The 22403-nt window shown below is 54.1% G+C and overlaps 1 protein-coding gene across 4 annotated transcripts in view; it reads left to right on the top strand.

The window, feature by feature from the left end:
• LOC136563496 (ankyrin repeat and fibronectin type-III domain-containing protein 1-like) overlaps positions 1–22403 on the top strand; it is a 239083-nt gene that overhangs the window by 64424 nt on the left and 152256 nt on the right. For all 4 annotated transcript variants that reach the window (XM_066560904.1, XM_066560902.1, XM_066560901.1 and 1 more), the window contains exons 2-3: positions 6548–6741; positions 12799–13016. In XM_066560904.1, coding sequence (XP_066417001.1) covers positions 6669–6741; positions 12799–13016 — 291 coding nt within the window. In that variant the 5' untranslated portion in view covers positions 6548–6668. The remainder of the gene's footprint in view (positions 1–6547; positions 6742–12798; positions 13017–22403) is intronic.

The raw sequence follows: 22403 nt of genomic DNA, 5'->3' as shown, positions 1-22403 counted from the left end.
CCTTAAAGCCCATCCCATTCTACCCCCTGCCATGGGCAGGGACACCTTCCACTGTCCCAGGCTGCTCCAAGCCCTGTCCAGCCTGGCCTTGGACAGTTCCAGGGATTCAGGGGCAGCCACAGCTGCTCTGGGCACCCTGTGCCAGGGCCTCAACAGCCCTCAGCCAATAATTTCTTCCCAGTATCCCATCTATCCCTACCCCCTGTACCTGTCACACCCAGCTGCATCTCCACAAGCTGTTTCAGGAATGGATGTGGGTGTTGTGTTGATTTGTTTCCATTTTGCAGCCATTGTTTGTGTTGCCATGGGGCTCAGGCTGTGCAGGAGGTGCACACCCTCCCCACACCCCACCTGCTTTCAGGGGGAGTTTGGTGGGTAATGGCTCCTCCTGGATTGTAACATCTCTCATTTTCCTGAATCCAGCTGGAACCCTTGCTGAGTTTTTAAGGTCAGGTTGCTAAGTTACACCTCCTTGGAGGAGTGGGCTGGCAAGTGAGTGAGCAGCCATAGGCTAGGAAGATCTGGGAGACCTGTCCCTCTGCAATAACTGGGCTCTCCTGGCCCCTATCCCTGCCACCCCCTCAGCCTGTACCACATTTAGCTGTTCTTCCCCCAACCTTCTGCTTTATCAACTTCCTTTGCTGGGTAGATTTAGTGAATTAATTAACTGAGGGGGTGGAGGAGCCCCCTCCAGTTACCTGTGGGATGCTGTGTGGTGCTGCAGGAGGAGCACTTTGTCTACTCTGTTTTCGATTTGAGTTTTGGGGCTGGGAGCTCTTTGTGACACGTGTTGTCCCCCTTGATCTTGGAAATGGCCTCACGTGTCCCTCCCAGGGCATGTGGCTGTCACCAAGTCACAGCTCTGGGGCTAGGTCTGGAGTAGCTGCTGCCCTGCCCCTTTCCCTCCTTAGCTCCCCCCCAGGTTAACCTCCTCCTCTCCTTGCTGTGTTCCAGCAGCAGCCTGCCTCAGGACTGGGCACTGTGGCAGCACGAAGGCTCCCCTGGTCCCAGGAGTGGGACATCTCTGCAGGGTCAGCATCCTCAGGTATTTCCAGGACACATGCAGGAGGTTTCCTTTTTTTGTTCCTGGGCAAATCATATAAATCAGTGAGGCTTACTGGGGTCCTTTTTGGGTTGTGGGAGCAGTGGGTTTAGGGTTATTTTTCCCTCCTGCTGCTCTCTCTGGTGCTGCTGGGCTTCTGCCGGGGCTGCTGTGGTGACTCCCTCATCCTGCCCTGGGAAGCTGCAGACTCCAGCTCTCTGGGTTGGGCTGGAAGTGCTCTCCAGAGAGCAGCTTCTCCCACACAGAGACGAGCTGGGAGGGGAGGCTGGAGATGGGTGCAGTTTGTCCCAGCTTGCAGGAGGGCTGCAGGAGCTGGCTTCTAATTTGCAGCAAACTTTTCTTTCTCCCTCCCTTCCCTTTATCTGAACCCTTCCCCTGTCTTTCCTGGGTTGGAGAAGGACATCACCATGGGAAGGTGCTGGACACAGCCCAGCTTTGGAGATGAGTTCTGCTGGGTGTGTGGGGCTGTGGCCGGGCTGGGGGTGCTGGAGCAGCCTTGCCCCCTGCCTGGCACAGTAATTTCTTCCCCATGGCTGTCCCTGGGGCAGGGACCTGGCCCTGATGATGTTCCCACATTTCCCCATCTGATTGTGGACTGGCAGTGACAGAGCTGTCCCTGGGCTCCTGCCTGAGCTCTCACACCCAGCCAGGAGGATTTTTCCACCCCTGTCATGACTCGATTATGTGCTCTCCTTCCTACCCAAATGCCCAACGGCAGCTAAATATAGGCTGTAAAGTGTTGATTGTGGCTTTTCTAATTGAGCTTTACACTCCATCAGGGATTTTTACTAATGGGATGTGGCATCCTTGATAGCACCCAGCTGGGACGCCTGCTTGGGAAGCAGACGGAGATGCAATGTGACTTCCTGCTGCTGTCAGGTCCTGCTGGGCAGTGGCTGCTGATAGCTCTGGAGCTGTGCACCAGCTCTGGCTTGGGCTGGGAGAGTGTTCATTTTCTTCCCAGAACTGGTCCAGGGCTGTGTTTTGGGTTCAGGATGAGAACAGTGTTGATAACACACTGCTGGTTTGGTTGTTGCTGGGAAATGCTCTCCCTTAGTCAAGGACTTTTCCATTTCCCATGCTCTGCCTGCCAGGAGGTGCCAAGGACTGGGAGGGATATTCCAGACCATGGAATGTCATGCCCAGTGTGGAATGTGGGGGTTGGCTGGGAGAGGCCTATTGCTGCTGAGGAACAGGCTGAGTTTTTTGGGTGGTGACAGATTGTGCTGGGCACCACTTGTCTATCTGGGATTATATTCCTCTCTCTCTTATCTCCATTTTTATTACAGTAACAACAACAACAATAATAATGATAATAATAATAACCACCACTAACAACTGTATTTCAATTATTACATCAACTCATGGTTTTTACTTTTTCCCAGTTCTCCTCCCCACCCCACCAGGGGGTTGGGATGAACGAGGGGCTGTGGGTACTTATGTGCCAGCTGTGGTTCAACAATGACAAGTGGGATAGTAAATCCATAGAGCTGAATTGTGCTTGGGAATTTGAGCTCAGATTTCAGTGGTAAACAGGTTTCTAGTAGCTTTGCTTTTTCTGACAATATAAATCACTGCCTGAAGATACATAGCTTGAAAATTGCTTCTCTAACAGAGTGAATTCTTCTGTTTTTTTTCCCCATGTGACTCTTGTGAGTGGCCCTGTGAGCACAAAAGGAATGGGAGCACTAAAATGCTAATGGGGTTCTGCAGGTGATGGAGCTGTACACAGGTATCCTGGGATTTACATGCACAGAAAAAGGAATGTTTTGAGCTCATTTATGCAGCACAGTGATGTGTTAAGCTCTGTCCCTGTTGCCTTGTGCCAGTGAAATATGTTACAATGAGATGTACAAATGTTCTGCTGGAATGGAAACTGCTTGGGAAGCTAATTCTGGCTTTGTATCTCTTGGCACATCTTGTTTCCATGCTGATCCCACTGAAGCGTGGGGCCTGGGGTGGCAGGATGGTGCTGAGTGCCTGGCACAGCTGAGGCACTGCTGCCCCGGGCAGTGCTGCCCCTGCCCAGCCCCAGAGAGCAGCAGCACCTGGGAACTGAGAGAGAATGTGATTGATTTATAGCAATGAACTGCTGACCCAATGTCAGCATGTGCTGCCCAGCCCTGCTCTGTGCCCTGTGGGGCTGGCAGGGCTGCCTGGGCTCGCCCTCTGCCCTGGCCCCTGTGCCAGGGCTTGGTGTGACCGTCCCTGGGAGGTGGCTGCACAGCTGTGGCACCACTCTGGCCCTGTGCCTGCCCTCCAGAGTGACACCAGGCTGGCACCACTGGGAGCTGCTGCTGCGTCTGGAATGGGAGTGCAGAGCTGTTGTGACAAACATCTCAGTGGCAGGCCAGCACTGAGGGTCAGGAGCTTTGGCATGATAGACTCTGCCTGTGTGACCCTGAGCACTGGAGCATGAAATAGGATAAAATTTAGTGGTGGAATGTGCAGGGAGGCAGAGGGATTGCCCTGCTGTCTGCATCAGGAGCTCAGGTCTGCATGATCACCAGGCTGGAGCCCCTCTGCTCTGGAGCTGGGGGTGCTCACCTGGAGAGGAGAAGGCTCCAGGGACACCTCAGAGCCCCTTGCAGGGCCTGAAGGGGCTCCAGGAGAGCTGGAGAGGGACTGGGGACAAGGCATGGAGGGACAGGACACAGGGAATGGCTTCCAGTGCCAGAGGGCAGGGCTGGATGGGATATTGGGAATTAGGAATTGTTCCCTGTGAGGGTGGGCAGGCCCTGGCACAGGGTGCCCAGAGCAGCTGGGGCTGCCCCTGGATCCCTGGCAGTGCCCAAGGCCAGGCTGGATGGGGCTTGGCACCACCTGGGACAGTGGAAGGTGTCCTGGACATGGCAGGGGGTGGAATGAGATGGGCTTTAAGGATCCTTCCAACCTAAACCATCCTGGGATTCTGTGATGCTCCAGAATGGGTGGAAAAAGCTGAGTCCAAGAGAGAGGGAGGGCAGTGAGGGGTGTGGAAACATCCATGGGGAAATAAAAGCTAATTTTGTGAGAGGAGACTGAAAGAATTTGCGTTAATCAGCCTTGAAAAAGGCAGGCAGAAAGGGGCTGGGACTTCATTATAATGGAAATTAATCATGGGAGCAAACATCGTAGAGGGGGGATAATTATTTAAGCTAAAGGTTAATATTGGCACAAGAACAAATGAGCATAAGCAGTGAAGAATTGAGTTTTAGATGGAAATTTGAATGATCTGTACTGTTCATTATGAGATTTGCCCATGGCAGGGCGTTGGAATATCATCTCTAAGGTCCTTTCCAACCCAAAGCATTCTGTGGTTCTGTGATTCTGGAACAGGCTTGGGGTGTACTGGGGAGCTCGTTTGGGCTCAGCTGTGGGTTCTGTGAGAGCAGGGCACAAGGGACAGCCTTGGGGTAACCCTCAGCCCGGGACACCCCACAACAGGTGCTGGGCTCTGCTCCTTTTTATGGCATTTCTGGGTTCCTTGGAGCACTGCTGGGGCTGGTGTCATCCCCAGGAGGGCACCTGAGGAGCATCCTGTGGCTCTGGGCTGGAGCAGGAGGAGGGACCACGCTCCCCTGTGGCCCTGGGCTGCCTCTGGGCTTTGGGACGGGTGGCTGTGCGTGGTCACCCTGACACATGGGCTGTGTCCTGCTCACCCCGGCAGATTGGGAGCCCCAGCATCAAACTCAGTTGAGTTTTGACCTCACAGAGACATTGAATTTATGTTTCTACATGTTCCATGACACCCTGGGGACCTCTGCAGTCCCTTCTGTGTGAGTCTGGCTTTCTGGAGTCTGGATCTTCCCTAGTACCTGTCCAGTGACCTGTTTTCTACCTCAAATCCCTTTCTGGTGCTATGGATGATGGGGTTTCACTGTCTCAAAGGAAATTTTTATCCCTTCAGTCTTGAACCGTCTGGTTTCTTCATTTGGTTAATTCAGATTATCTGGGAGTTTTGAGGTCTGGGGTCTTGAATTCTTTCTGTGCTGGTTATGCCTTACAGCTCAAGATGCTAATCCTAATTACAGTACCTGGCCAGGGGAGAAGGCTTCACTGGCACAGCAACAGCTTTGCTAACAGAGGGTGCAGTGTGGTGCTGAGCCAGGTGTGCCCAGGTGGGCAAGAGGCCAATGACACCTGGCCTACACCAGCCATGGTGTGGCAGCAGGACCAGGGCAGTGACCATCCCCTGTGCTGGGCACTGCTGAGGCACCTCCAGTCCTGGGGTCAGTCCTGGGCCCCTCATGACAAGACCGACATGGAGGGGCTGGGGCATGTCCAGGGAAGGGAACAGAGCTGGGAAGGGGCTGGAGCACCAGGAGGGGCTGAGGGAGCTGGGAAGGGGCTCAGCCTGGAGAAAAGGAGGCTCAGGGGAGACCTTGTGGCTCTGCACAGCTCCTGACAGGAGGGGACAGCCGGGGGGGTCGGGCTGTGCTCCAGGGAATAGGGACAGGACAAGGGGAAACCTCCTCAAGTCGTGCTAGGTGAGGGTTAGATTGGATATGGGGAAAATTCCTTCATGGAACCGCTGCCCAGAGCAATGGTGGAGTCACTGTTCCCAGAAGTGTTGAAAAGACCTGAGGATGTGGCACTTAGGGGCATGGTTTAGTGCTGGGGTAAGGGTTGGACTTACTGATCCTAGAGGGCTTTTACAACCTGAACAATTCCATGATTCCATGAAAGGCATAGCTATGCTCAGCCAGGGGCTGCGTGTGTGTCACAGAGGGGTCCTGGCCTGAGGGACCCCTCCCACCTCCTGAAAGCCCTGTGTCCTGTCCCAGCTGCTGAATGCCCCTGTCCTGTGTCCTGTGTCCTGTGTCACATCCCAGCTGCTGAATGCCCCTGTCCTGTGTCCTGTGTCCTGTCCCAGCTCTTGAACACCCCTGTCCTGTGTCCTGTGTCCTGTGTCCTGTGTCCTGTGTCCTGTCCCAGCTCTTGAACACCCCTGTCCTGTGTCCTGTGTCCTGTGTCCTGTGTCCTGTGTCCTGTCCCAGCTCTTGAACACCCCTGTCCTGTGTCCTGTGTCCTGTGTCCTGTGTCCTGTGTCCTGTGTCCTGTGTCCTGTCCCAGCTCTTGAACACCCCTGTCCTGTGTCCTGTGTCCTGTGTCCTGTGTCCTGTGTCCTGTGTCCTGTCCCAGCTCTTGAACACCCCTGTCCTGTGTCCTGTGTCCTGTGTCCTGTGTCCTGTGTTCTGTGTCACATCCCAGCTGCTGAATGCCCCTGTCCTGTGTCCTGTCCCAGCTCTTGAACACCCCTGTCCTGTGTCCTGTGTCCTGTGTCCTGTGTCACATCCCAGCTGCTGAATGCCCCTGTCCTGTGCGTGTCCTGTGTCCTGTCCCAGCTCTTGAACACCCCTGTCCTGTTCCTGTGTCCTGTGTCCTGTGTCCTGTGTCCTGTGTCCTGTGTCCTGTGTCCCGTCCCAGCTGCTGAATGCCCCTGTCCTGTGTCCTGTGTCCCATGGCAGCTGCTGAAGGCCCTGTCTCGTTGTGTCCCTGCAGGTCTCTGGACAGGAAACTGCAGCGGCCGCTCCTGGGCAAGTCGCGGACGCTGCCCAGCATCCCGCAGTCGCCGGTGCTGAGCCGGCTGCCCCTGCTCGAGCCCGCCGCCTACAGGGACGAGATGCCGGAGCAGAAGCCCTACAAGAAGCACTCGGCCTCCGAGCACCAGAAAGGCTGCACAGTCCCTTCTGCCGGTGAGTGCACCCGCCCCTCTGTGCCTACAGGATCCCAGCAAAGCTTTCCCACTTCTCCAGGGCTACAAATCCCACTCCAGCCCACCTGGAGTTTATTCTGCTCTGAAAATAGCACTTCTTGGTGAACTTTTGGGGTTTTTGCCCCTTTGGTTGAGTCTTTCTTTGAGCTTGATACTTAAACCTCCCGATCCTTCATATTATGCTGGTGAAAAAGAAGAGTAGGTTGTTGGAAGCCACCCGAGGTGGAGGGGTGATGCTTGGAGCCTTCTGCCTAAGGGTGCTGGGGTGAGCTACCACCCTGGGGCCTCCTTGTCCAATGCCCAGGCCTAGGTGCCTCTTTCTTATTTCACTTCAGGGCACTTGTAGCTGGTCTCCACCAGGAGCGGTGGCAGGAACATCATTGCTGTGCTCTTCCCACAGCCCTGGCCTTGGAAATTTGCAAATGCTCCCAGCCTAGCACTGTGTTTTGGTCTTTGGGTCAGCCCTAAGGATTTTTATAATGTTGTTCTACTCTCATGCTGATCCTGATGAAATACTAATATTGCTGGCCAGCTGCTCTGAGCAAGTTTATTGGCAAAGCTGCTGATGGTCAAAGTGTTTCAGTGCTGTTGGTGCCAGCAGAATCACGCTGGGACTATAAAAGTGATGGGAAGAGGGATTATTAACACTGAAACAAAGATAAAGCCTGGAAGCCAGGGCTGACAGTCGAGTGCTGAATAAAACCCTTATAAAACAGCTCCCTTCAAACAGCACCCTTGGATTTTTTTATTTTAATGGGTTTTTTTTAAATTACCCCTCTCACAGTCAGATCCCTGTGTTGCTCAGCAGAGCAGCTGTCCAAACCCTGGCTTAATTTTGATGCTTTGCATGCTGCATTTCATTTCCTGATGCTACTAATTCTCCCAAAAGTTGTGCACAGAGCAGATCTTTGCACATGGCTGAGCCCATCCTGCCACTCTTGTCGTGATAGAACTCCTGGGCGTCCTGCAGCACCTGAGCCACTGCTGCCATGTGTGGGACCTGGGGGTTTTCCTTCAGCCCATCAAATTATTAGAGTGGGTCTTGGAATGGGAGGAAACCTGTGGGAAAGCTGTGTAGCCTCCACCACGAAGGACATGGCATCCAGAGCTCCCTTGCACACCTGCAGGTCCCCATTTGCTCTGTTGGTGCTTCCAGGGAGCTGTGCTGGAGCTGAAGGATGGGAGTGGGAGGCTGGGGTAAGACTGTGGGGTGTTGTTGCTCTGTGGGTCGGCCCCACTGCAAACACCTCACCTTCTGCTGCAGACTCCTGCTGTCCTGGGGGTGCAGACAGGCTCGTGCTCCATGGAACAACTGTCCTGGAGCAAACCCCCTGCACACCTTCCCTGCACAGCAGGAGTCATGGAAACTCTGAGTGCACCTAAGAAGTGTCTGAGATCTTCCTTTGCTCGTGGCTGGAAGGGGCCAGGGCTGCCAAGAGGAGCAGGAGTAGGAAAACCTTTGGAGACTGGAGGGCTCCCTCCACAGCCAGAGCAGTAGATGAATGAGTGTGTTTTCAGTCCAGATTCTCCCACTTTGTTTTCCTGGCTCAATTAGGACCTGCTAATTATTTACTTATGAAGGCTGTCAGGATGATGTCCTGGAGGAGAAAAAGAAGACATGCCACTGCTGGCAGGGTAGGACATTTGGACAGCACAAAGGGAATGGAGCAGCATGTGGTGCTGAAGGTTAACGAGCCCTGGGATGCTGACCAGGAATGCAGGATTCCTGTAAGGATTTATGAGCAAGAGCTGGGCTGCTGGGTATCAGGATGGAGAGAAGTTGGAACAGGCTGCCCAGAGAAGCTGTGGCTGCCCATGGATCCCTGGAAGTGTCCAAGGCCAGGTTGGACAGGGCTTGGAGCACCCTGGGATAGTGGAAGGTGTCCCTGCCCATTGCACGGGCTGGAATGAGATGGGCTGTAAGGTCCCTTCCAACCCAAACCATTTCATCATTCTTGGATAAGGTCTTTTTCCTAAAGAAGTGGTGAATTTGCTGTGAGCAGGTACTACCACTCCCCATTCAAGGTGGGGGGATGCAGGACCAAAACCAGCTCAGGAAGAGGCTCATGCACAGGGACATGGCAGGAGCAGGGCTGTCCTTAGGAGAGGTGATGAGCTCATCTTCAGGGAGAGTTCATGGTTCTGGAGAGGAACTGCACTGCTTGCTGCTGTTCTGGGGGCCATGAGCAGAGGAATCACCAAGCAAGATGGAAGACATGATTATGTCTGGCATGGATGAGATGTGACATCCTCATCTGACCACTGGGACATGTTCCTCAGCCTTTTCCAATGTGTCAGCACTGGAGGAGGGATGTGCCCTGGCACTTGACGGGAGGTCACAGGAGGATGTCTTGCTGTGGCACCACAGCTCCTCTGCAGGTCCTTGTGAGGACACCAAGGTGCCTGGTGGGGAGCTGGGACCCTGAAGATGGGCAGAAGAGCTGAACCTGTGGCTGCTGAGCCTCCCAGAGCCCTTCTTTCCCTTCAAAACAACCTTCCACCTCATTCCATGGGTTTGGCAGCTGGCTGGGCTGGTCAGCAGGTCTGGGTTTCCTGCTGGTCTGGTTTTGTTTTTCCCCTGCAGGACACCCATAACAGTACTGTGGTCAGCTGGGACAGGCTATGAGCTCTTCCTCTCCATCCTATATCCTTCAACTCCTTGCCTGGAGCAGCTCCAGGATTAACCCCATATCCTCATAGCTCCAGGCCCTGGAGAGGAGAAGACAAACACAAATGGGGCTTGACTGGACAGGGGACAGTGCCTGCCTTGTCCAAGCCATTATCCCTTGGGTGTCACACTGCAGTTTGCCAGGAGGTCTCATATGTGCTGGTGGCACAGAGCAATGAGCTGCCTGTTGCTTCTTATCCCTTGTTCCAGTGTTCTTATCCCTTGTTCCAGTGTGGACATTTAGGAGTGGGACTGAGGAAAAGCCCTCCTTTTGCTCTCTCACCTCTTCCTTCTACATCAGGCAGGGGCTTCTTCTCAGCCTTTGACCACTGCAGCAGCCCTCAGCTGCAGCCTGCACAGAAACTCCCTGCATAGTTTACATGCCTGGTCCCTTGCAGTTCCCTCCTCTTGCACCTGGAAGGAGCAGACCACTCTGGAGCACTTCCCTGCCTCCACTCTCCCTTGTCTGTCAGGCAACATGCAGAGCTCTTCAGGAGCTGGCTCCATGCCCTGCTGTGGATCTGGGAAGAAGTTAACTCATAGTATGGTTGGCGTGACTTTATTGGGAATTGTGCCCATGGGAGGAAAATAAAGAAGCCACAAGGAAGCAGCTGGATTTGAGCTTAGATCAGGACCCTGGAATTAATTTTTCTTCTACTTGTAGAGGATGTACTGGAGAGGCACCGGGTCTCTGTCCTTGCTGTTCCCACCATCCTTTGATGTGTGTCCTCCCCAGCACCTCAAATTCAGAAAGAAAAAAGGGTTTGCAGAAATTGTTATTGCAGGAGATGGTCAGGAGATCTTCCAGAGGTGCTGATGTTGAGGGCACAGCTCTGAGTGGCAGAGGGGTGAGCAGCTCCAAGACACAAGAGCATGAGGATTGTTGGCCTCCAGTCTGTGGGCTTGCTTTTGTTCCTGGCATTTTCTTTCCAGGTTGGATGGGATCCTGAGCCACCTGATCTAGTGAGTAACATCCCTACCTGTGGCAGAGGTTGGAATGAGATGAGCTTTTATTTCCCTTCCAGCCCAAACCAGTCTTTGATTCTCTACTTCTTGATCTTCCCCTTCTGGCCATTCTGGGCTTGATCATTGATTTACTTGTTTGGTAGCAATCAGGACAAGCTCCTTTAGCAGGTAGAAAAGCATTTTGGGGTAGACAAAATCCTGTGGTGGCTCCCTCTGTGCAGGGAGGAAGGACCCAGTTTGGTGAGGATAACCCCTTGGGCAGGCCAGGGAGCAGCTGCCTCTGGTCCAGCTCCTGCTGGAGAACGCAGCTCCTGTAGATGAGAGACAAGACCAAAAGCTGCAAAATCCTTGGGGAGCTGGGATTAGTGAGAGCAGATGTGGCACAGCTGATCTGTAGGATTTGAAACCCAACTCCTCGTCCTTGGGTGAGGTGCCCTGCACAGAGGTGTGGGTACAGCAGGTGAATCCTTTCCCTCATTCAGCACGTGGCCTTGGCCCTCCCTTGCTCAGGGCAGCAGAGTGGTGGGGGCTGTGTCTGGGTGAGCTCTGGGGCTGGGAGGGGACAGTCTTGAGGACACAGGATGGCACAGGCAGTGGCTGGGCCATCTCAGGTGAGCACGGGGGCGGGTTCTCCTTTCATGTGCGATTTCCCTGCGTGTCCCCTGCCTCTCCTGTGTCAGTGTTCCTGCTGCGCTCCCAGAGTGATGCTGTCTCACGATGGCAGTCTGGATCTGCCTCCGATTGACGTGTTTGTGCATGGAATAATCACAGCTTTCAAACAGCAGTTCCTGTGTTGTGTGAGGTGACATTTGGAGAGGAGCAGCAGCAGCTTATTAAATTGAAACTAGGGGAGAAAAAATCTACACGATGCTCGGAGTGCTGTGCTCTGGGTTGCCTCTTTCATGGAATGGTTTGGGTTTGAGTTGGAAGGGACCTTCAAGATCATCTTGTTCCATGCCCTGTCCTGAGCAGAGTCACCTCCCACTATCCCAGGCTGCTCCAAGCCCCGTCCAGCCTGGCTTTGGACACTTCCAGGGATCCAGGGACAGCCACAGCTTCTCTGGGCACCCTATACCAGGGCCTCAACACCCTCACAGGGAACAATTCCTTCCCAATGTCCAATCTAATCCTGCCCTCTGGCAGTGTGTGTAGGTGGTTCCTCTTCTGGTGGCTCGTAGTCCAGCCTGTGTCTCACCATATTCCATGTAAACCCCACAGCCTTGCTGGGTAAACTGGACTGCACTGCTGAACTGGGGCTTAGGGCCGTTATCTGCTTTAAACCCCAGAAGTGTTTTGCTCCTCAGCCCTGGTGTAGCAGGATCATGGTCGTTCATGCTCGAAGGTGCTAGGTTTTTCAGAAATGAGAGGCAAAGGATGTTGCCTTGGTAAGAGGCTGCAGGAGGAGGAGAGCCCCTGGAGGCAGTCCTGTGAGATGCCCTTTTGGGCTAATAATTGAGAAGGCTTCAAGATTGAGGCTTTTATTGATTGTTTGTCATGGCTTGAGCAGTGATTTTGGCTGAGGGGAGGAGGGAGGGCAAGCTCCAGATGTAAAGAGGAGATTGGCAACAAAAAGCAGGTGACAATCTGAGCCGAAGGGAAAAAAGCGCAGCAGTGATATTCTGGAAACATCTCCTGTTGTTTTGTTGTTTTTTCCCTTTTGTTGCAATTAAATGTGGCCAGTCCTGCTGTGGGTTCACCAGCCCTGCATGGTGCCAACTGTGCTCTGCGACTGTCACCACTGTGGCAGTGTTAGTGAGGTTTGTCCCTGGGGCTCTCAGCCCTGCACTGCTGCATCCTGTTGCTGCTGGCGACGGGCAGGTGGAGAAGGGAGGTCTGGCTTCTCTCCTTCTTGGGGCTGTTGATTTGCTGCTGGCTGTGCCATAAAGTGTTTTGGGTTTTTTTTTCCTGTAGGAGAAGATGGCAGTGAATTCTTTTGTAATTTTTAACACTTTTTGATGCCTCATTTTTCTCATTCACAAAGCAAGACTTTAAGGCCAGGTTGGACTGGAGTTGGAGCAACCTGATGAAGTGGAAAGTGTCCCTGCCCATGGCAGGGGGTTGGAACGAGATGAGCTTTAAGCTTCCTTCCAGCAAAAAGCATTCCATGATTCTAACTGTATTTGGCTGATTCCTGCCAGGAGATGGTGGGGTCTGTGCATACCTGGGTGGGCAGGTTGAGTGCAGGGGCTGTTGCCTGGGGCAGGGGGTACGTGGGGATTTGTGGGAGGGACTTGCCATCGGAGTAAGTTCCCAGTGTCTCTACCCCATGGGATGGGGTGGGATGGATGTGGGACGGCCAGAGGGGGTCTAGGGATACCCACTGGGCATCCCCAGAGCTGGCTCAAGAGGTAGGACAGGTCTGGGTCACGCTCTGATGGGGACACATCTCCTTCTCCTCGGCAGGGGAGGCCTGGCGGCTGGAGGATGACTGCTCGGAGCCCCCCAGGGCCCCCCAGCTGGGCACGGCCGTGGAGGACGCCCCGTTCAGCTACTTCCGCACGCGCTCCTTCTACATGAGGAAGAGCCTGTCTGTGGACAACCACCTGGGCTCCCTGAGCTACGCTGTGCACCCGGCCGAGAGCAAGGCCGAGCGCGTCAGGACCAAGCTGCGGCGGCAGTTCGTGAGTATCGGCCCCGGCCGCCCACGCTTGCACACGCGCGGCTTCCCAAAAGCACTGACATCTTGGAGAGCTATTTTTGTGCCCAACATTAGTAAAACAACAGAAAGAGAGGCTGCTCCAGAGTGGTGGAGCAGATGGTGGTGGCAGCTCGGCTTTGCCCAGCCCGTGACAGAGCTCCTCTCCGGGGGGTCCTGTCCCCCTGGCTCCGAGGGGCTCAGGGTGGCTGCAGCTCAGCTGGGTGAAGGGGGACGAGGGCCTGGACTCTGGGCACTGCTGTGCAAAGCATGGAACAAGGCTGAAAGGAGGAAATGAGTTTTCCTGTCCTCGGCTTCGTGTCTGTGAGGAACTGCACCTTTCCAAAGGTTTATCAGGGGCCAGCGGTGAGGGGCTGGGGCAACAAGGAGCCAGCACCGAGTCCTTGGGGCAGCTCAGAGCTTCCTGGCCCTTGCGAGCTCCTGGTGGCTGGACAGCAGGGATGCGTCAGGGCTGCACCGCAGCTGCGGCAGCCTCTGATCAATGTTTAATGGGCTCTGCCTCCTCTCTTTCGCAGAGACACCAAACCCCGCGGCTCGGATGTCCTTCCCCCGCCTCGTTAGCGGCTCGGGGTTGTAATGAGGGCTCAGGTGCCGCGGGGATGAGAAGCACTCGGTGTTGATTTGCAATGGCTGAGAGAGCCAGTACAATGGGAATGGAGCAGGGAATGGGCTGAGGCTGCACAGCTCACCTGCCCCAAGCTGTGCACAGGCTTCCTCTGCCCCAGAAGAAGGGCTGGTCCCTCTGGGGTCACACTGGAGGTTTCTCCTGGTGCACCTGGGCACTGTGGGTCTGAGAGCTCACCCTTCCTGCTTGTGCCTGCATTGTTGGATGTAGCCATCGCTTCTGCCCCTGGGAGGGCAACTCCGGTCTCAGAGCGTGCTGGGGACAGCAGTGAGGGCTGTGGGTGAGTCTGTGGGAGCTGTCACAGTCCCAGCACTGTCAATGAACCTTCTCTGTGGGAACTGCTGCCTCGGGCTCAGGAAGCACTTGAAACCTCAGGGATGGCGATGAGCACAAGCAGGATGGGGCACCTGATGAACTGCTGAAAGATGTTGGAGATGTTTAAGATGAGGCGGCCCTGCTGTGGGGTAAGGAATTGTCAGACTTTTTCTGTCTGCCTGGATCTGTGGCTCCAAGCTGTACCCAGGAGGGACAGGAGGGCACTGAGATGTTGGGGACCATTGTCTTTCAGGGATGTTTTTCCAGTGTCTCTGTGGGACCTGTTCCCCATAGCCTCTGTGCTGCAGTGGAGATGGTCACAAAAGGTGTGGAAGTACTTGGGTTTTAAGCACAGTGTCCTGGTACCTGCAGAGAGCTGGGTTCTGCCCTTCCTGTGGGGCAGCCCCTGTCCCTCCTTGCTCGGTGCCATGCCAGCACCTCTCTGTGCTGTCTGTGGCCAGTTTGATTTGGCCTTTGACTTACTCAGGTTTTGGGGACCTTTAGCTTTCCTTCGTGTACCCTCAGAGCTGGCTGTCTGTCAAGGAAGAGAGCAGGTTTTCTGTGGGATGTGGGATTTTTTTCCTTGCTAAATAATTTCTGGCTCGTTCCAACGTAAAAGTTGTTGCTGTAGACTCAGACACGGGCTCTGACCTTGTGAGACCTGCTGAAAAAAGCAGACTCATCCTACTTGGAAAGGGCTTCCAGAGGGCCCTTCAGCAGTGGCAGAAAGTGTGGAGGAAGGTGAACTGGCAGCGCTTGGTTGAGGCTTGGGCCAGGACAGGACCAGCATTCCCAACACAGCCCCAGAGCCAGGTTTGTAAGTTCAAAGCAGAGATCTTGCCAAGCTGGGGAAATTATTTCCAAGGACATTTCTGGGCTCTGTGTGCTCCCATGGCTGGGTTAGTTAGTTTTCATCTCTGTACTGGAGGTGTTGTAGCTTCCCCTGGGCTCATGTTGTGCCCTGGCCCTGCATGACACCAGCTCTGCCCAGCCCTGGCTGGGAAGGAATCGCTGCCAGGTGGGATGTGCTCTCCTCAGGCATGGCACAGCACCCACAGGAGGGAGCATGATTTACCATATCACAGTGGCTCGTTTTTTAGGAAGAAACTGGATTCATTTTTCTGGGCTGTTGCACTTCCCCAGCCTGTAATGACGATTTCTGGCTTTGCTCTTTCTGTGCTGACAATCTGAGCCACCTTTGCCGCTGCTTGGCTTGGTTTTAAATTTTCCCAAAAATAGAATTTTGGGAATTGCTGAGAGAGGGGAGGTTCTTGAGGCTTTGGGTGGGACAGGGCAGGATGGATGGTGACAGGGCAGACCTGCTGCCCACATGCACCCAGTGCTGTGTGGCCACCTCACATCCATGTGATTAGGTGCTGCCTAACGAAGGCTTTGTGCTGGTCATGGGCACCTGAGCTTGTCCAGGGGAGAATTTGCTATAATTTATGTGAAAATACTGGAATCTGGCTTCCCTGCTCCCCTGGCTTTGACATGCTAGATGCTGCCAGGGCTGCTGAAGCATCTTCCAGTGCAGAGGGAGCACCTGCAAATCCAGCCTGGCCCCACAGTCCCAGAGCAGCTGCTCCTCCCATGCCTGCCTGAGGCCAGCACACCTGCCTTCCTCCCAGAGCACTGGGGAGGGTGGGATTTCTCCAGCCATGTCACTAGTGGCATTTGTCTGCAGTCCCACTCTGCTGTGTGATGGATCTGCACGTACAGATTACTGGAATTTGCATAATTTGAATTTTAAATGAATTCCAATTTTTGCGATTGTCAGAACGAGTTTTCTTTCTAATAAGCCTTTCCTTTTAACTCCTCCAAGGCCTGTAGTGCTGTCAGCATTCCTGCCTTGGAGACAGGGGAGCGGCTGATTGCTTTTGACATCTGTCTCTCACTCGGATCCCTGCCTTGTCCCAGTCACTCCAGCTGTGGCAGAGACAGCGACCATGGCCAGGCTGGGACTGTGCTCTGAGACCTTGGGCATGTTGTTTGGGGTCACTCGGTGATGGCCAAGGGATTGTTTTGGTTTTGTGCCCAGCTGGCTCCTGAGATGGGCAGCAGGAGCAGGGATGGGACCTTCTGCAGTGTCCCTTGCCGGGGGAGGAGAAGTGAGACGTGGGTGAGTTACAGACTGTGCTGATCTCTTTGCCTTCACTGGAAAACTGGTCATTAAAGGCAGAATTAACCCTGTTAAACTCAGCATTAACCTTATGGAGCATTAAAAGAGGTCACCAGGGCTGAGTCACTCTCTGTGGTGGTTGCTGGGACAGTCAGTGCAGATTGCAGCAGGGCTCTGAGTGAATTGTGCTCTTCCCTTTCCCCCATGGGATTTTCAAGTTCTCTGTATCTAGGCCAGTCGTTCTGGCATTGCCCACTCATTTTGTGGTGTTATGGCACAGACCCTGCTGCCTCTGAGGAGAAGGAGCCAGCAGTGCCCAGGGTCCCACATGCTGACCCAACTTGGTTTGAGGTCTCTACCCTGACCCCTCTGCTGCTCTGAAATGATGTGCTGCTCTCTGAGCACTGCAGAGGAGTCACCCAGTTTGTGCAGGGGAGATGGAGGAGAGCAGCCCTTGGCATTGCTGTGGCATCCCTGGTGCTGCCCCCTGCTGCCCGGACACTTCTGCTCACTGTAGTTCCTGCAGGTTTCAAGTAGGTGACTTGGGGCTGTATTGTTTTCCTGCCTCTGCACTAATTATTTTACTCTGTACTCTCATGCACCAATTTATTTTTTAATTATTATTATTTGTGTATGGTATTTTTCCAGGCAGTGATTCTGATATGAAATGTCTGTGCCCTGCAGCAAACACTTAGACTCTGTTTGTCTCGGGAGTTCTAGAGATGAGTTGAGCAGAGGAGATCCCTGCCTGACAAAGCAATGATGACAGAGACAAGGTGGATTGGGATAGCAGAGCCTGGGAAGGGAGGCAGTGAGGGGAGGAACTCACTGTGTGGCAGAGACCTGGTCACACCTGGTGCTTGCTGGAGTCACAGACAGCGCCTGGGCTGGCACCAGCTGACAGGTACCTGTCCAGGTTTACCTATTCCAATGAATCATGATCAACCCAGAAATGCCTCCTGTCCCTGCTGGTCACTGCAGGGATGTTGAGGAGTGCAGAAACTGCCTTACCCCAGAGCAGCACCAGTCCATGGGGTGTGATTATCCTGGTCTGGGTTTTGGGTGCCACATGAGCTGGAGACAAGGTAGGACCTTGGTAGAACCCATCTGTGCACTATCCCAATGGTTTGGTCTCATTCCTAAGCATGTAGGGACCTCCCCAAGTCTGCTGGGTGCAGCCAGGAGACATCTCTGGGGTGATGCTTATGGTGACAGCAAGGTCATGTCACCCTGCCATGATCCCTCTGGTCCAGTGGATTCCCACTCTCTCTGTGCTGGGGGTGTCTCTGTCCTTGCTGTATTATATTGGGTTCTGTTCTGACACTGCTAACCATGCACTCCCATACCTGATTTCAGAAGGGATCAGCAAGCTGACAGAAGATTCCTGGCTGTGTCTGGAGTTCAGTGTGATAAAAATAAATACATATATAAAAATAGAGTCACAGAATCATATAATCCTAGGGTAGTTTGGTTTGGAAGGAACCCTAAAAACTATCTCATCCCAACCCCTGCCATAGGCAGGGACACCTTCCCCAGGTTGCTCCAAGCCCTGTCCAAGCCCTGGCCTTGGACACTTTCAGGGATCCAGGGGCAGCCCCAGCTTCTCTGTGTTGAAAAAATGACCACGTGAGAGCAGGTCAGCTGTGCTTGGTGAGGAGGTGGAGCAGAGCAATGAGAGTCATCCTGGAGCTCCACACAGACTGCCTCAGCTCCCAGAGCAGAGTGGCAGTGACTGCCTGAGGGAGGTAATTGCAAAGGCAGGTGATGTTTGAGCTCTGCGCATCACTGCTGTGCCCAGCCTCCCCTCCCCACATTGCTCACTTGCCGACTTGTTCACAGAGTGCTCGACAGAAAAACCCAAACCTGATAAATAACGTGTTTCTGGAGCCAGAGAGCGACTCATTCCCTGGAGAGCAGTCCCTGGGAGCTGGGAAGAGGCTCCCTGTGAATCACCCCACTTTGCAAATTAGTGTGGGAGTGAACAGGCACAGCAAAGCTCGAAACCCAAACGTACCCGGCTCATTTCTCTGGTGAACGTGGTTTTATTTACAACAGCAGCTTGTGACGTCCCAGCTGGTGCTTTGTGGTGCCTGTAGGAAAGCAGGGCTGGCTCAGGAGGAGCACAGTGTGCTGTGGGACTGCTCTCAGCATTCCCACACAAAGGGAGATGTCTCCTGTGGGAGGAATTAGGAAGCAGAAGACCGGTTTGTGGGGAATGCTGCGGGCCATGCTGGTAGAGAGGGGTTCTGCTGGGGGTGGGGACAGTGTAACACATCCCACTTTGTCAAAGCCAGGCTGGGACCAGGTGGCTGGGACAGTCAGAATGAGCTGGGGTGGGTGAGGCCTCTCCTGTTTGCTGTGAGAGGTGGGCCCAGTGCTGAGAAAGTTCAAGGCACAGGAATCTAAAATTAACACACAGAAGATGTGGGATCCTGAGCTTGAAACTGGAAGGGGTTTGTTACTGAGGACCAGACCTGGGGTTTGATTTCAATGCTGTCATTGCAGGGTGGGTGCTAGTGAGACTGACGTGTCATTTCCCAAGAAAATATGCAGGCTGGCTTTGGTCCTAACCTGGGCCTTTCTGTCGAGTTTTTATCTTTTTTTGGCCAGGGTCAGGATTAAAAGTGTCAGATGGTATTTCTTGTTGGAACTCAGATGTTTATTAGTTCTTATCTCTGTCACAGTCTCACAAACCCTGAGTTCTGCAGCACTTCACTTTAACAAACTAAAAATGGAGCCCCATCTCTCTCTCTACAAGGCCTTTTAAGGCTAAACTGTCCAATTAAGAAATGACACCTTAATTATTTTTACTTTTTATCCAATAACCAACCACCCATGGCCCGAAATGCAGACCTTTTTATCCAATTATACAAAACCACCCAAACCCATGGAGAAGAAGGTGAAGAAGAAGGACCAGCCTCTGCCCTAAAACCTCCATCTTGCTTTATATATATTGCTATATTCTAAACCCTTATACTCTGAGTTTCCCACCCTGTGATGTTACACACTTGTGTTCAAACTCCACACCCACAATCCCAGTTCTATAATTTCATTTTGGAAGCTTCTCCACAGCCTCAGGTCAAGTGCAGTGTTCTCTTGGGGGTCAGTGCCTGGCAGCACAGAAAGTCTCAAATTCTCAGTAACCAGGGTTCTACCACCTTTCCAAATAGCTTATGCAAGCTCCCACGACATAACCTCTAGATTCAAAATATAACCACAGTGAGAAACCACCACGCTCTCCCTGCAAACCTGCAGTGTTTGCTCCCTCTGCTGGCTTTGCTCTGGGGAGGAGAGCCTGGATCCACCTGCCGAGGGCTGGCGATGCTGTGGAGCACGGGGCATCCCCCAGGCTGGCAGAGAGACAAGCAGCAGCTTCAACAAGCCCCCAGTGCAACCTCCTGCACCCAGCTCGGGGCAATCCCAAGCACAAGAACAGATTGGGCAGGGAATGGATCAAGAGAAGTCCTGAGTAGGACTTAGAGATGATGGTGGATGAAGGTTGGACCTGCCCCAGCTGTGTGCACCCAAACCCCCCAGGTCTGGGGTGGTCTCCCAGCGTGGGCAGCAGGAGAGGGGGGGACTCTGCCCCCTCAGGTGAGACCCCACCTGCAGAGCTGCTGGAGTGAGTATAGAGGAGGCCACAGAGATGCTCCAAGGGCTGGAGCCAGGCTGGGAGAGCTGGGGGTGCTCACCTGGAGAGGAGAAGGCTCCAGGGACACCTCAGAGCCCCTTGCAGGGCCTGAAGGGGCTCCAGGAGAGCTGCAGAGGGACTGGGGACAAGGCATGGAGGGACAGGACACAGGGAATGGCTGCCACTGCCAGAGGGCAGGGCTGGATGGGATATTGGGAATTAGGAATTGTTCCCTGTGAGGGTGGGCAGGCCCTGGCACAGGGTGCCCAGAGCAGCTGGGGCTGCCCCTGGATCTCTGGCAGTGCCCAAGGCCAGGCTGGATGGGGCTTGGAGTGACCTGGGACAGTGGAAGGTGTCCCTGCCATGGCAGGGGGTGGGATGAGTTTTAACAGGCCTTCCAATCCAATCCATTCTATGATTCTGTTTCCAGCCTCTGATGTGTTACCATTTATATTTCTGCACAAGGAACATGAAATGCTCAGCGAGCAGCAGGGCTGAGGAGGAGAGCAGAGTCGTTTGCCAACTTCCAATTTTACTCTGCTTCTACCAGCGAGACTCACCAAAAATGTGCACTGTGTCCTTTGGTTTGTGAAGTTTGTGTGAAAAAGAAAATAACCACAGTGATTTAAAATAAGTGAGACACTATTTTGTGAGCTGGAGTATTCCTCCTCTGTGGCAGGACTGGAGTCTTACATGAAACTCAGAAGATTTTTAGGGTTGGAGCTGCAGGCCTGTCTGGGCTTTTGGCAGTGCAGGGTGGGCTGGGGATGCTTTGGGCTGCAGCCAGCAATGGTCCAGCTGTGTGGAAAATCAAATGCTTTTGGCTCCAACCCCCTGAGCTTGAGGGCTTGTGCTGGCACAACGCAGATCAGTGTCTTGTTTGTGTGAGGGGGAGCTTCAGCTTCCCCACCTGCCTTTGGCTGGTTGTCCCTTCCCAACAGCTGGCTGTGATGGTGACAGTGGCCACATGTCTGCTGCCCAGGCCCTTCCTGGCCTTGACATCCAGCAGGAGAGGTCCTGGCTGCTGGGGCTCTTCCTGTTAATCCCAAAGTGCACACTCTGGTGGGTTTTGTCGTCCTGATTTCCCTTTCTTCTGGGGTTTACCACAAGAATGGCTTTGTGATGGCAGGTCCCTGGATCCAGCCGGATCACTGCTCAGACCAGGTGTACTAAATCCCATCCCCTGCTGCCCATGGGGCCTCTTAGTCCAACTGCAGTCCTTCCTTTTGTTTCCCTGGAGATGTGTTCCTCTGCTCTTCCTCTCGAGCCTGTTGCAGTTGTTTCCCAGATCTCAGAAAGGAAATCTGGCTATTGTTATGTGTCCTCTTACAGCTCAGACCCACAGTCTGCAGCTCTTTGGGTCTCTTGCTGTGAGGGAGGCAGGTGCCCCAGGTTTGTAGCAAATGGTGCCATCCCCATGTGCCTTTCCTGTGCAATTGGAGCGTGCTAGCGAAGAAAGTGCTTTGCCAGCCTGAGGTCTAAATCCTTCAGAGCACTTTCCATACAAGCACATTCCTACAGGGAGGTGCTTGAGCCTGAAAAAGCCCTTTGGGACATGGCTGTGGCCTCACAGAGACTCAGGTGGGTTCAGCTGCAGGACTGGGAGCCCCTGGCTGTGTGGAGGTGGCACTTGGTGTGTGCCAGGTGCCATCAGCTGCGGCTGCAGAGCCTCTCCAGGTGCAGCCTCCCTGGGCTGTGCTGGATAAATCACCAGGGGGCTGTAAGGCAGTTCTCGGATGAGGAACCGAGCTCTGAGCTGCGGGGCAGTGCGGGAGCGTGGCTGCAGTAGCAGCTGAGCGCTGCCAGGGGTCTCTGCAGCACCGCGCTGCTGCTGCTGCTGCTCCCCGGCTGCTCAAGCCTTCCTCCCCTCCTGCTCCTGCTGCAGCCTTCCTCCCCTCCTCTGCCTGCAGAGCTGGACCTGCCCTGCTCTCGCTACAGAGTTCTGAGTTCTCAGCCTCTGCAGCAGGGCATTCCAGGTGGCTTTGAGTTGGCATGGACCTTAAAGCTCATCCCATCCCACCCCTTCCACTGTCCCAGGTGGTGCCAAGCCCCATCCAGCCTGGCCTTGGGCACTGCCAGGGATCCAGGGGCAGCCCCAGCTGCTCTGGGCACCCTGTGCCAGGGCCTGCCCACCCTCACAGGGAACAATTCCTAATTCCCAAGATCCCATCCAGCCCTGCCCTCTGGCAGTGGGAAGCCATTCCCCCTTGTCCTGTCACTCCAAGTCCTTGTCCAAAGCCCTTCTCCAGCTCTCTTGTACCTCACAATTTCCCCATTCCTTATGCCTGGGACTCTGTGGGAAGCTCCCAAAGCTCCCACAGCCCTGGGGGGTCACTGTGTCAGCACCCAGTGGTCACATCTGACTGCCCATCATTAGTGAGCATTGCCAGGGCTCCGTGCTGTCCCTGCACATGGAGCCAAGGCTCAGCTCTGTGCTGCTGCCCACTCTCCAGGGTGACCTGTGAGTGGTGGGATGTGACACTGGTGCTCCCAGGGTGTGCTTGTCCTGCTGCAGCTCCCAGCACCTCATGCAGGGTTTGCTGCTTGCTGGGCATTGCTGATCTCAGCTGGGGCAGGAGGGACTTTGGGGGGATGTTGTTACAGAGCAGAACTCGATGTGAACATGGCTTTTTGTGGCACACAGACACTGACCTGTCCCTCC

The sequence above is a fragment of the Molothrus aeneus genome, chromosome 16 (genome assembly GCF_037042795.1).
Source record: "Molothrus aeneus isolate 106 chromosome 16, BPBGC_Maene_1.0, whole genome shotgun sequence".
NCBI classification, from domain to species: Eukaryota; Metazoa; Chordata; class Aves; order Passeriformes; family Icteridae; genus Molothrus; species Molothrus aeneus.
This window is presented reverse-complemented; position numbering and strand designations above follow the sequence as displayed.